The sequence below is a fragment of the Mauremys reevesii genome, linkage group 2 (genome assembly GCF_016161935.1).
Source record: "Mauremys reevesii isolate NIE-2019 linkage group 2, ASM1616193v1, whole genome shotgun sequence".
NCBI lineage: Eukaryota > Metazoa > Chordata > Testudines > Geoemydidae > Mauremys > Mauremys reevesii.
Window position 1 is genome coordinate 76,830,727 of NC_052624.1, and position 15,109 is coordinate 76,845,835.

Consider the following 15,109-nt stretch of genomic DNA (forward strand, 5'->3'; position numbering starts at 1 on the left):
TCCAATCTCACAATGAAGAAGCTACTGCCTCATATACCCACAAAGGATGAGTTAACTACACACCATGCAGGAAAAATGCACCAGCATGCAAAGAATTATTCAAAGAATTTCATCATCACATGGCATAATGAAGCTGCTGCCTTGCAGTGGTCAGTGGAGTTTCCTCATAGTTCCAATAAGGAGGCTTATGCTAAAATTATTTCACATGCTATCAATGCCACAGAGAAAAGTGCAACTCAACTCCAGATTTTTTTGCACAAGACAGATGTTATAGTACTCTCTCCGAGATGCTACCCAAGACTTCTGCAAGATTCTGTTTTTGTGCTTGCTGCTGAGGAACAGAATTCTTGTATATTCCTCAGAGATGTGTTCCTATCACTCAAACTGTTAAAAGCCACCGTGCTGCCAGGTTTCCACGACCTTTCAGCATGTGACGCTACTGGAAAGTTGCCTGGAAAGACCAAAATTATCTTTCTGAAAGGCATTCAATTCTGCCTCTGAAGACTCTCTCCTCACTCTGAGGCTGCTTGGAATGGCTGAGACAGTCACTGATGAGGCCATAAATGCACTTGAAGCATTCATATACCAAGTTTACCATTTAAAAACCAACATTATCACACTGGCAGAGTTGGTGGATGTTTTCCAAGAAGCAGACAAAAGGAGAAAAATTACCATGGACAAAGGTGCATTTATAGCTGCTAATACGAGGGAAATTTATCAAGCAACAGAATGGCTCGAGGATGATCAAGCGCATCCAAAACTACCCTCCGCTATCGCACATGGATAGGTCTTGGAGGATGGATTAATCACACCAGCTATATGTGAAATACTATGCACTCCCAAATCAATCTTTCAGTGAATCAAACACTCATGTGCAAAGACCAGATGCTCACTATCTTGCAAATGTCTGGCTGGCACCCTGTTTTGTATGGAGATGTGCAAGTACGGCTTGGACAAGGATTGGCGTGACAACATGTCTAGCAGTAGTGCCCCACACAGATGTCACTGATGACTGATGAATAAATGTTTTCAGTCCTACATGTCAAGGACAACTTCCCTTGGATTAGGCAAGATCAATGTCCTTTTAGTGTAAGCAATGTATACCTGTGTTTAAGTATAATTTTTAAAAAATTCAATTTTTAAATATTTTCTCCAATATATACCTACGTAACTATTCTAGGTTTGTCATGTTTGGTACCACTGTGATCAGGGGAAAAGGGGTTGGATGATACCCAACTCAACCCATTTCCAAAGACATTGCATTATCAAAAATTCCACCAATGCGACGACCTAGCGCTGGAAGCGAGTCACCCTACCACAAAGACACCACAGAAATTATGATACATTAGTACAAATCCAATGACTCCTTCCTTAACTCTCTATGACTAACTTGACAATAGAATGAGATTTTATTACATTAGGCTCCAAGACAAATCACAACAGTTACCATGTACTCATCTGTACACAGTAACTGGAGCTTACAGTGTGTTGTCTATATCAGTGGTTCTCAAACTTTTTTGGACCAGGACCCATTTGTAAACACTGATGGCCAGTTCCAACCCAGTAAATAGCTTAAGTAGAAAACAAACAAGTATTTTGGCCCCAAAATACTTATTACCTACAACATGCAATAATAAATAAACAAACAATAATCATAACAAGTTAAAACCACAGCCAGTAGCAGCACAGAAGTAAGGGTGGCAGTATCATGCCATGCCACCCTTCCTTCTACGCTGCTGCTTGTGGTGGCACTGCCTTCAGAGCTGGGCACTGGGCCAGCAGCCGCCACTCTCCAGCAGCCCAGCAATAAAGGTAGCACCGCCACCAGCAGTAGCATAGAAGTAAAGGTGGCAATATCATTGGTATGCACAGCATTAACATACAGTAAGGCACAAGCAGCATCTATTTTTTTAAAAAGTTGTATGCAAAATATGATCTATTTTTAAATTTGTTTGCAACCCTTTCGTACATTCTTACGACCCACTTTTGAGTTTCCACCCATGTGTTGAGAAACACCGGTCCATATTGTGACAAAGTTCCTCTTCTACCTTGGTGGGTCCTGCGCTTATTGGCGGATTTGCTTGTCTCACAGATTCACCCTGTGGGCCGGGAAACAGCCCAGAGACCTTCCCCTCTGGTAGAAGCCACAGTCCAGGTCAATTCCTCCTGTGTTTGATCAGGAGTTGGGAGGTTTGGGGGGGAACCCGGGCCCACCCTCTACTCCGGGTTCCAGCCCAGGGCCCTGTGGACTGCAGCTGTATAGAGTGCCTCCTGGTACGGTTGCACAACAGCTACAACTCCCTGGGCTACTTCCTCATGGCCTCCTCCCAAAACTTTCTTTGTCCTCACCACCGGACCTTCCTCCTGATGTCTGATAACGCTTGTACTTCTCAGTCCTCCAGCACTATGCCTACTCACTCTCAGCTTCTTGCACGCCGCTTGCTCCCAGTTCCTCACACGCACCTCCTCTCCTCTGGCTCCCTGGATCCCTCTCGGCCTGACTGGAGTGAGCCATTTTATAGGGTCAGAGAGGCCTTAATTAGAGTCAGGTGCTTTACACCTCACCTGACTTTTAGCAGGTTAATGGAGTTCTCATTAGCCTGAAGCAGCCCCTGCTCTGGTCACTCAGGGAACGGAAAACTGCTTATCCAGTGGTCAGTATATCTCCCTTCTACTACTCTGCTGTTCCCAACTGGCCTGGTTATATCACAATATATATATTTTCTACTATTGGTGCACGTGTCCCACACACTCAAGATTGGAGTCTTTGGCCATTAGTGCCCATTGGGTCTACATGTGCGACAAATGTCCCCTTGGTCACAAAGGGCAGTGCAGGGCCAATCCCAGAATCCAATTTACACCTAGACTCTCTGGCAAAGAGAAAGGACGTCAGGTTGTGTTGCCCATATATATATTACACATCTCAAAGAATTCTAGTTACTGTGCAGGTAAAGCAACTCTTTGAGTGCTTGTCTATGTACATATTCCATTCTTGGTGACTCCCAAGCAGTAACCCGAACTAAGGTGCTGGGTGCTTAGAGTCTTATCTAGACTCTAAACATCCCTGCCAAAAGCAGCATGTGCTCTGAAGGTATGTATGGAATCCCAGGTGGATGCTTTACCAATGTCCATTATGGGACTACTTCTCAAGGAAGCAGCAGAAGTTTCTTGCATTTAGTGGAATGAGTTATAATATTAACTGGAGAATCTAATGTTGCTAGTTCACAGCAGAATCCAATAACCCATTTAGATAATGTTTGGAAGTAAACAGTATGGTCTTTCATCCTCTCTGCAAATGACAATTGCCTTAGGGAGGCCTGGAAGGATTTTATTTTCTGTAAGTAAAAAGCTACATCCCTATGATCATTAAGGATATGTCGTTTAGAGTCCCTGTGACTAGACTGAGGTCTGAGGAAAATGTAGGTAGGTAGGACAGTCTGATTTAAAACAGAAGTCTGATAATATTTTCAGTAAGAAATTAGGATGTGGCCTAAGAAACACCAGTTCAGAATGGAAAACAGGATAGATGGAGTATGCCTTGAGTGCACCTCTCTCCCCAATCCTCTTAACTGATGTGATTGCTAGTAGGAAGCTTTTCATGGATAGATATAGAAGAGAATTTGCCATGGACTCAAACGGGGGTCTCATGAGGCACCCCAGTGCTACATTAAGAATCCATGTGGGGACTGCCTTCCCTTATAAGTAGAAAAACTCTTAAACCCCTGAGAAATCTGAACATTAAAACAGAATACCCTTGTAGATGAATGGTAAGTGTTAATAGCTGAAAGATGCACCCTGACAGAGCTAAGTGAAAGCCCAGAGTTCTTTAGAGAGAGCAGATAATCTAACATTGCAGGAACATATATCTCAAGAGGCTGTCAGTGATGATGTTCACACCAAACCAAAAATCTTCTCCATTTAGTAAGTTTGTCTGACGGAGTCTTTCCTATTATTTGTTATAATGTTCTGTACATCAGTTGATCATAACCTCTATTTCTGAGATCCAACCAGAAACTATGTTGTGAGATGTAGGGTGGATAGGTTGGAACAGAGGATGGTTCTTTCATTCTGAGACAGCAGGTCTGGAATTAGTTTCAGAGGACAGAAAAATAATTGCATCACTTCTGTGCAACAGAACTATCTCAGGTAGGCAGAAACTATGAGGATGACTTTGCCTTCATCTTGTCTGAACTTTCAAGTACACTTGAGAGCAGTGGAATTAGTGAATAAGCACATCTCACTGCACTGGACCACAAAATGAGAAACACGTGAAAGTGATCCTAAACTCTGTCCGTCTCTGGAACAGAAAATTTGACACTTTTTCCTGTCCCTCCCAAGTAAGTCTTATGATGGACGATCACATTCCTTGAAAATTGACTGAAATCACTTAATTGTGAATTCTCTATCCACTTGTGGTCTAACACCATGTCTGCTCAAGTCATCCACTGGAATGTTCTATAGACCTGGAAGGAGAAAGACCTGCAGAGAAAGATAAATAAGGCACCAGTTTCATAACTGAACTGCTTTTTGGCACAGAGGAGATGACCATGGCCCTCACTGGCTGTTTATATAAAACATGGCAGTTGTGCTATCTGTCATGATCTGAACGTATGGTCTTTGAATCAGAGGAAAGAAATGTACGTACGCTTTGCAAACAACTCCAAGTTCCAATACAGTTGTGTGAATGAGTCTCCTCGTGAGTCCACTTTTCTCATGCTTGGTTGGTGTTCTAGGCACATTCCCAAACCCAGATGTGAGGCATCTGCCACCACAGTTTTGGCTAGAAGAGTGGAGAGAAGGGAATTCCTCTGCATACCTTGCTAGGGTCCTTCCAACAGCTCAACAAGGAGAAAACATCTTACTGAATGTCTGAGGCATGTTCAAGTTGGCCTGCTCAGAATGTAAACTGATTTAGTAAGGCCTGCATGCAGAATACATGCTAGCCTGCTGTGAAGCAAAAGTGCAGGCCGCCATGTGACCCCAGCAGGCTCAGACAAGTTCTTCTCTTGTTTGAGAACTTGTCTGAAGTTATGTGATGTGCATGCACAGTTTCAAACCTATCCTGGGGTAAGTAAGCTCTTGCTGTCTTGGAGTCAAAACGATCCCTATAAAATCTGTTGCATTAGTGTCAAAATGGATTTTTCAGCTGGAGGACAAGAAGAGCTGAAGAATGCACTGGATGGAGTTCTGCACATGATGCTGAGACTTCCCTCTGATAAGCCAGTTGTGGATACCCTTAAGGAGCTAGGGGACAATAGCATATGTCTACCCTGAAAATTAGACACCAACAGCTGGCCTGTGCCAGCTGACTCAGGCTCGCAGGGCTCAGGATAAGGCGCTGTTTAATTTCATTGTAGATGTTTGGTCTCAGGCTGCAGCCCAAGCTCTGGGACCTTCCCACCTCACAGGGTCCTAGAGCCGAAGCTCCAGCCCAAGCCCAAATGTCCACACCACAATTAAACAGCCCCTTTGCCCAACCCCCATGAGCCCAAGTCAGCAGGCATGGGCCAGCCACAGATTTTTAATCAAAGTATAGACATACCCCATTATGTGCACCTCCTGCCACTAGATTCTGTTAAATACCTAAGTGCTACAGAGAGGCAAAAGGGTAGAACTCTGTACTGGAAGTGGTTGTGACCTACCAGGAATCTTAAATATGTCTTGTGTGCAAGATGTATGGCAATATGAAAGCAGGCACTGTAGAGGGCGTGAGCCACAAACCAATTTTCTGGATCTAGAGCGGGCATTGTGGAGGCTATGGTGACCATTCTAAACTTTTTCTGGCAGATGTAGGTACTGGGCACACAAATCCATAAATGACTTCAATCACACTGTGAGGGTATGAGGTATTATAGTAGAAACATTTCTCCTGCAATGTCAAGGAACGTCTAGTGACTCCACTTCCCAAGGTAAGTCTCTTATGAGAAGGGTTCCTGAATAGGGATGAGGAAATAGATGTAAATAGAACTGTATGGAATAGCCTGTTTAAAAACTCTGTCTAACACAATTGTTCATTGTTAACAAGTTTCATAACACCTTCCCCGCTACCCCCCAAAAGAAGAGAGAGTTTCCAAAATGGAAGCAAAGAAGAAAAATCAAAAGTGATTAATTTGCATCTCTCCACAAGCCCATCAAAAGGACTGCTTACTTGATGAAGCCAGCTGGGAGGCAGAAGTAGTTGATATGAAAGATTTTCTCTTCTGAAGTCACTGACACTTTCAAGGAAGTTTGAGGACCTTGGATAGTGCTTGGTGCTGTTTTTTGACTAGAGTAAGAATGGGATCTACTCTTTTCTCTTCGTTGCAGCATACAGATTCCTAAAGAACAAAGTATGGCACAGGAATCCTTCAAGATGTGAAGGGCATCATCCATCTTTCCGCTGACCAAACTGGAGCCCAGGAACAGAACATCCTCCACTGTAGACTGTACTTCTCTTGAGATCCCAGAACTCTGGAGTCCAAGAAAAGCGCCTTGTCACTATAGGTGAATCAAGTAGTGGTACCCACAGCATTCAGTGCTGCCTGCAGAGATGTACTTGCATCTAACTGCCCCACAGCAATCAGGGACCTGAAGTCTGCTCTCTGTGGCAGTTTGTTTCTCCAGCCTAAACTTATTGTAGTTAATATCAGAGAGCAAGCAGAGCCTGATAGTTTGAAATTCTACCTCTCAGACTTTCCAAAGTAACTCTTGCAACTGAACAGATCTAGACACTTCATTTCCATTTCAGATGGAGTCATTTTAGCCTATGCTTTCAATTCACAGCAGCAACAACTAAAAACCCTGGTAGCAGATGTGAAAAAATATTCTGTTCTTACCATCAGTATCTCTCACCTGCTTTTCTGAAATTGGGACAACAGCTGCTGGTGTCTGCCAGATATTTTTAGGAGATTCCAATAGGGCTTTGTTAATGGCACAGAAGTATGCAAAATGTTCAATAACTTATGAGGGATCTCCTCCACCTCTTCAAATGGAATATGGAGTGATTCAGGTACCCTCCTCACCCTCCTCACCAAATACTGGAAGCCTTTATAGACATCCAGATAAAAGGATTACTGACACATTTGGAAACAAAGAGGAGATAGCCTGCATGTCCTAATCTTGTTTTGGGGCGGTTCTTCCTCTGCAGACAGAGAGGGTCATTAGGGGATGTCTGAGGTTACAGCGTTCTCTGCCTCTAAGTAGCTCTCTCTCTGAGATGGTGCATAAGAGATACACCAATATTGACCCCATGGGTTCCAGTATGGTTATGCAGGAACAGTACAGGGAAAAGGAGTATAGGCCGAAAGGGAAGGGTACTAGGGCATCAGGCTACCTTCATAACTCCTACAGATCTAAACACAGGAGACCCTAGACTCTCTTTCTGATTCATAGAACTTGGAAAAGGGAGTCCTAGGGGAACAGTTGGAGAACCCGCCTCATTTTTTTGAGAGTCAGATGAAAAATACAAAAATTCCATCTCTAAAGATGGGGCTGCTGAGGCAAGAGTAATAGGTTGTAACCCAGTAGCGGGTGCTGCTGAAGACAAGATTGGTACTGAAGACACAGTTGGTACCACTGAAGCAGCGGGCATGAATATCAATGGAACATTAAGCTCAAGAGACAGTAAGAGAGACTCAGGCTCCTCCATAACGTAGAGGTTCTTCAGTAATGTGTACCTCATCAGTACCAAGATATATGGTGCTGCAAATCTCAAATCTAATGTGCAGCCTAGAGGGTAGCCAGAGTCAATTCACTTAGTATTGACATGCTTGGCACTGATGTATTCATCAGTGCTGAAGAGGTAGCAAACAATAAAGACGCACACAGTGCCGGAAATAACCTAAATAGCCATTGTCTTGGTACTACTCAAGAACACTGTAACCTGCAGTGTGCAGTATCAATTAGCCAGTACCTTGTTCCCTTGAATCTCCTCCAGTACTCAGTTCAAGCTGTGGAGACTCCTTAGATTGGGAGTGAAGAGGCCATTTTGACCTCTTCTTTTCATTAGCGATATGAGAACTGACTAATTTTAGAGGAGGAGCAATGTTCCTTTCTCAGGAACATTAACAGGGATACTCCTACCAAAATCTCTGGAATTGCAGCTTGCTTACTGGAGCCAAGCTGACACTGGCACTTTTGGACACAACAGACTGATCACCAGGAATGGGTCAGACCAATCTAGATGTGAGGCAGGGTGCATGGAGTGGTTAAGTGGAAACATTTTAAGCTTCGCTTCTCAGGCTTCAAAGTCCTCTTGAAAAGGACTTGCACATGGTGCATTTAAGGGGAAATTTGACTCCTCCAAACAATGAGATCTTGTGTGTCCATCATTAATGGGAACTGCTGCCTCACAATGGGGGACAACATTTAATCCAGGAGACTTTGGCTGCAACATCTTTAAGCACTGGTACTGAAAGATCTCAGTTCGGAATATGTACAAGTATTAAAGACTTCTCAGAACTAAATGAAACCTATCAAAGAGGTGGTGCCAAAAGGCAACTAACTAAATCAAGTTTACTGTACTAATATATATACTAAATCTAAATTTTCCTTATTAAGAGAGATAGTGATCATGGACTCTGGGCGCACCGTGTCAAAGCCACAGGAAGTAAGAAGGAACTGAGTGGCAGTACGTCCCATGCTGCATGCCCTTGGTGCGGGAGCACAAAGGCCCTCAGGCTGCATGGGAGCACTCAGACACTGCTAGCCAAGAGACTCGGATTTCAAGCAAATGCTCGCCAAGAATGGAATATACACAGGCAACCACTCAAAAGAACTGCTCGTTCTCAAACTTTAATTCTGTTTGTGAGGTAAGTGATTCTTGTGTGTTTACATTTGGGGAGTTTTGTTTTTAATTTTACCTTTCTGTTTGCTATGGAAGGAGCTGGCTTTTGTTTGAATCACTACATACCAGAAGGCATACTGCATACGCCTTACTATTCATATTTTAATCCCGTGCATATATTGCATGGGTTTCCATTTTTATGAGCTTTAAGATAAAAATAAAAGATTTAACAAGCAGTTTGAAAGTTCTTCTTAAATAGGCTAAATATTGTCTCCTTCAAATAAAGCTATTGTAACATTGACTCAGTGATCTGACCTTTACTATACGACTTCTTGTCTTATAAGGATGGCATTATTTTGGAAGGGAAAACATCTAACTGGTAAAATGCTGAGGTACATAAGTTAATATTACTAGTCAAATTTAAGAAGAGTGACTTACCCACTGCTGGTGCATCATACTCATCCCCAAGTAGAATTTCAGGAGCAGAATATGCTAGAGATCCGCAACTGGTAGTGAGCTTCTTTCCAGGCTGAAATTTGTTGCTGAAGCCAAAGTCAGTCAATTTCACAAGTCCTTGTTTTTCAAAGAAGACAACATTTTCTGGTTTCAAGTCTCTGTGAACTACATGTAGTTTATGGCAATAAGATATAGCATGAACTATCTGAGCAAAGTATTTCTTAGCCAGGTCCTCATTAAGTCCCTCTTCATGTTTCATGATGTAATCAAACATATCTCCTCCATCACCAAGCTCCAAGATAAGGTAAAGTTTGGTCTGGGTGTCAATCACTTCATACAGACGAACAATATTAGGATGCTGCACTAGTTTCATGCATCTAACTTCTTGGAAAAGATGCCCAGTGGCCAGAGTGTCCAGTTTGGTCTTGTCAATTACTTTCACTGCTACTTTTTCACCTGTAAAGACATGCCGGGCAAGTTTGACCACAGCAAAGTGGCCTCTGCCCAAGGTTTTATCCAAATCATACAATCCAGCAATTTTTCCATCGTACCCTCGTTTGAAGCCTGCCATACTGTTCCTGAAGAAGGAATAATGTTTAAACTGTTTGGAATTGGGATCTTCTCATATAAGAATATTTGTTCCAAATAAGTAATCCATTTTCACTGCCAAACATATCTAAAACATAGAAAGAGAAACAAGATTACATATATTCACTTGCTCCTTAGTGTAAGCCATTCAAAAATAATTGCAACGTGGGCTTTATAGAATACTTCTGAAGTTATTCAGCAAGTGAGTTCTTCAAAAAGAATGTTTTGCCAAGACCCTAACTAAAGCAATGCACTGCTGACCAGCATCCGTCAGAAAACCATGCTGTCAATGTGTTTGAAGAAAGTGAGTTTCAAAGGCACAATGGGATAAAGAGTAACGGAATTTCAAGAGAAATTTACTCTAAGGGCATTAGAGGAACCTCACGATACCCAAAAACTTCTCTCGAAAACTGGATACCCTTGATGTGCCTTGGATTTGGAAAATACAATGTGTGATTAACACTTCAAGGAAGCTGTAGTTTGGATAAATTAGTTCTTCCACATGACTACAGTATAAACATGGTCAATTATAGAAGCCCTTAAAAACTGAAGTCTACATGTTCTTGTTAAAACAGGGGAGATAATCATAAGAATCGAAAGTCATGCCAATAGAACTTCAAATCACACAACAACTTATGTGCTGCAACACAAGTGTTAAAATATGCCAAAAAATGAGGTGAAACACACTCATTTCTTGGATCAATGTTCTATTGCAGTGACTTTGAAATATGTTGGGTAACAATTTCCCATTTACCACACCTCAGAATGAGGCACTAGATTTCACTGTCTACCTCATAAATGTAATGATTGTTTACCAATAGAACAGCAACATGCAAACTATAGCAATTGAAAATTAAAAGGTTGTGATTAAGTGTTTGATATGTTTATGCACTATAAAAAGGACAATTATTTTTTTAAAAATATTTTTTAATCTGACATGGTCACTTGGCTCTCAATTAAAACCTTACAAGTGAAACAACCCACAGGACAAACTTGAAGCTCAAAAAGTAGATGTGCCAACTCCATAGGTTTAAAAAAAAAAAAAAAAAAAAAAAAAAAGTCTGCTCCCCTCTGATAGCTTTCCTTTAGTCACGGGATTTCAGGCACTTCACCCCAAAGGTAACTCCAACCGTCAGTTCATTTCACTTTTAAAAACCAAGTGTCAAACTTTAGCGCCATTTAAGTCAATAGTAAAATTCCCTTTTATTGCAAGGGAAGTCCCTTTTGTATTTAAAAAGTCCCTTTTGAATTTCAACAAGTGTATTTGGATATTTTAAAAAGCACAACAAAAACATAGCCATGGGACTGTAAAAGAAACAGGGAAAGTCTTAAAAGGACACAGTCAATAAGGGGACGAGGAGTCTTCTAACCCAGAAAGTCTCCACTCAATTCCAGAACCCAACACCTCCCACTTCAAAGAACAATTAGCCTACTTCTCGAGAAAGTCATTCACAACATGAGGAATCAAACATAAGAAACCCTCTCCAAATTCAGTCTATGCTCACAGACAAACAGGAAGTACTGCAAGAAACTTAAGCCATGAGAGAGGCTGCAACCCTAATCCATGCCCTTGTCAGATAGTGAAAGTATTGAGAAAGTCTTTGCCCCCTAACTGAGCTCATTAATACCTCCTCTAAAAAGAGTCTTCCTGAACCACATCACAATCTGACTATTAGTTAAGAAATTACTATCCAGTATCTAGCCTTCTATTCTTGAGCAAAGTAACTGAGAAGCATGCAGAGATCACCTCCAACTCCACCTAGATTCTGCCAATATTCTGGGCCCCATCCAATTAAGCTTCAGGGCTGGACATGGAACAGAGAGATGAATGAGGTCTTCTTGACCAGGAAAAAGAAACATTTGTACTCCTATCAAAAAATCCTGCTCTCCATTTCACATGTGGGCATGGTTAGCAGCTCTGGATCTGAGATGGTTTCAACTGCTCATCTCACATCAAACTCTAAGCTGTGATGGGCATATGCTCCTCCAACTCAATAGCCTTCAGATGTGGATCCCTCCTCTCCCTTAATCTGTTCAACATCTATATGAAGCCATTAAGCACATCTATATGAAGACAGTAAACAGCACAACCCGCAATTGGATGAAGAACGTAAGACCAGCCATACTGGGTCAGACCAAAGGTCCATCTAGCCCAGTATCCTGTCTTCCGACAGTGGCCAATGCCAGGTGTTCCAGAGGGAATGAACAGAACAGGTAATCATCAAGTGATCCATGCCCTGTAGCCCATTCCCAGCTTCTGGCAAACAGAGGCTGGGAACACCATCCCTGCCCAACAGCCACTGATGGACCTATCCTCCATGAATTTATCTAGTTCTTTTTTGAACCCTGTTATAGTCTTGGCTTTCACAACATCCTCTGGCAAGGAGTTCCAAAGGTTGACTGTGCTTTGTTTGGAAAAAAAATAATTCCTTTTGTTTGTTTTAAACCTGCTGCCTATTACTTTTATTTGGTGGCCCCTAGTTCTTGTGTTAGAGCAGCTATCGTAAGCTAAATCCTAAACAGACTAAAGCTATGCTTACAAGAAGAATGAAGCATGGTAAAGAACTCACCACCACTGCTTGTGTATATGCAAATAGCCTATAGCCATAAAAAAAAAGGTCATTTCTAAATACAGTTGACAAGCATTGTGTGCCTCCTATCTAATTTGAACGTACCCACAGTGAACATTTTTTTCCATCATGTCTAGGATTGAAACTGATGACCTTAAATTAAAAAAAAAAAAAAAAAAAAAGCTAAAATTGGTTCAGAACATAGCAGCCTAACTGCTCAGCAACACAGCCTGCCAAAGCACATTACCCCAGTGCTCCACTCTTTTTGCTGCCTTCCTATGAAATAGCAAAAGACTCAAGGTTTTGGTCATCCTCCCCCAAAGCCTCCATGTGACTGGCTCAAATCATCTGACCACCTCACTCAGTGATCATCACCATAAGCTACATTCCACTAGTAATGTCAAATTCTGGAATATGCCTCATGTGCATGGGAAATACATTTCTTGGTGATCGGCCCATAAAACTGGATCTTGGTACTGCATGAGGTAAAGCTAACCTTAAGGTCAAAAATACAAAATTTATGTTGACCTAACATCAACAAGAAAAATCCAAAAAAAATCCATTCTCTGCACACTGGAGGAGAAAGAGAAGTTTATATATACACATTAAACACACACACACACACACACACACACTTTAATTGTGTGAAATGCTCAGACCACAAAGATAGGGCATGGTAAAAACCTAGGCAGACAGTGAGATAAGACAAAAGTGAGACTTAAAATCAACAAGTACTACTGCATTTAAGATTACTATAACTAAAACACTAGGAGAAAATAGGGAAACTGACTATATGCCATGGTTCTGAAAATGTACAAAGTGAACAAATAGGAAGAGAGATTTTCCCCTAATCTCTGTGCATCTCACTAACAGCAACAGCGAAAGAAAAGAGAATGATTGGCAGAAGGGCTCAAGACCAAAAGTAGTACCTGCAACTATTCACTTTTGTAAAATCTGATTACAAGGTGACAGTTTCTCTTTAAAACTTTAACCTGTCACAAAAAGCTTTTGATCAAAAGTCAGCTATGCCTTAGTTATTGAGAAATATTCAAAAGACAGCACAATCAATGGGACAAATGTTCACAAAAAGGGAAGGAAAAATAGGGTCAGAGCAAGGAGAAGATAAAAACGGTTATAATAATAATAATTGGAGATATACCTATCTCCTAGAACTGGAAGGGACCTTGGAAGGTCATTGAGTCCAGCCCCCTGCCTTCACTAGCAGGATCAAGTACTGATTTTTGCCCCAGATCCTTAAGTGGCCCCCTCAAGGATTGAACTCACAACCCTGGGTTTAGCAGGCCAATGCTCAAACCACTGAGCTATTCCTCCCTCGGAACTGTTGTTCTTCGAGAGGTGTTGTTCATGTCTATTCCAATCAAGTATACGCGTGCTCGTAAACGATGGCCAGAAGATTGTTCCCTTAGCAGCATCCGTCGGGTCGGCTTGGGCGCCCCTTGGAGTTGCACCCTCATGCCAACCCGCCATCCCTTCAGTTCCTTCTTGCTGGCTACTCTGGCAGAGGGGTAGGCGGGTGGGTATTGGAATGGACATGAACAACATTTCGAAGAACAACAGTTCCGAGAAGGTGAGTAACCAGTTTTTCTTCTTCAAGTGCTTGTTCATGTCAATTCCAATCAGGTGACTCCCAAGCAAATTTAGGAGACAGGGTCAGAGCTGTCCACTGACTGGAGTACTGCTCTACCAAAGGCCGCATCATCTCTGGCCTACCTAGTAATTACATAGTGTGTGGCGAATGTGGGTATTGATGACCACGTGGCTACCCTGCAAATTTCCTGGGTGGGGACTTGAGCCAGGAACGCTGTTGATGAAGCTTGCGCCCTTGTAGAGTGTGCCATTAATCAGGGGCACTGGGATCCCTGCTAGATTGTAGCACTCAGTAATGCAGGCCACAATCCATGATGGAATGCGGCGTGTCGAAACAGGCTGGCTCTTCATCCTGTCCACTACTGCGACAAAGAGCTGTACCGACTTCCTGAACGGTTTCATCCTTTCGATGTAAAAGGCCAGCACTCTGTGGACGTCAAGAGTGTGGAGCCTCTGCTCCCTGCTAGTTGCATGAGGCTTGGGGTAGAACACCGGAAGAAAAATGTCCTGGTTGATGTAGAACTGTAATACCACCTTCAGGAGGAAGGCCGTATGGGGTCTGAGCTAAACCTTGTCCCTCAGCCGTTAGAGCCCTGAGCTTAGACACCCTCCAGGCTGAAGTTATTGCCACCAGGAACGCGACCTTGTAGGAGAGGTAGAGCAGGGAGCATGTTGCTAGAGGCTCAAAAGGATGCCTCATGAGCCTAGAGAGGACCAAGTTAAGGGCCCAAGCAGGAACCGGTTGGCAGAACCGCGGGTACAACCTGTCGAAGCCCTTCAGGAAGCGACTGACCAGTGCATTAGCGAAAACCGAGCAGCCCTGTACCCCTGGGTGGAAATCCAAGATGGCAGCTAGATGTACACTTATGGAAGACAAGGAGAGACCTTCTTGCTTTAGGTGGAAAAGGTAATCCAAAATCTGAGGCACTGAGGATAGCGCTGGGGGAAAGTTGCACTGAGCTGACCAGATTGAAAATCTCTTCCACTTTGCCAGGTATGTGCCCCTAGTGGAGCGTTTCCTACTACTCAAGAGAACCTGTCTGACTTGTTCTGAACAAGAGAGCTCGAACGTAGTCAGCCATGGAGCCTCCAAGCTGTGAGATGCAGCGACTGCAAGTTTGGG

At 42.7% G+C, this 15,109-nt stretch overlaps 1 protein-coding gene across 4 annotated transcripts in view; it reads right to left on the reverse strand.

Annotated features, from left to right (window-relative positions):
• Nucleotides 1-15,109, reverse strand: part of SNRK (SNF related kinase) — an 87,095-nt gene that overhangs the window by 59,350 nt on the left and 12,636 nt on the right. For all 4 annotated transcript variants that reach the window (XM_039525157.1, XM_039525160.1, XM_039525159.1 and 1 more), the window contains one exon: nt 9,203-9,896. In XM_039525157.1, the coding sequence (XP_039381091.1) occupies nt 9,203-9,791 (589 nt within the window). In that variant the 5' untranslated portion in view covers nt 9,792-9,896. The remainder of the gene's footprint in view (nt 1-9,202; nt 9,897-15,109) is intronic.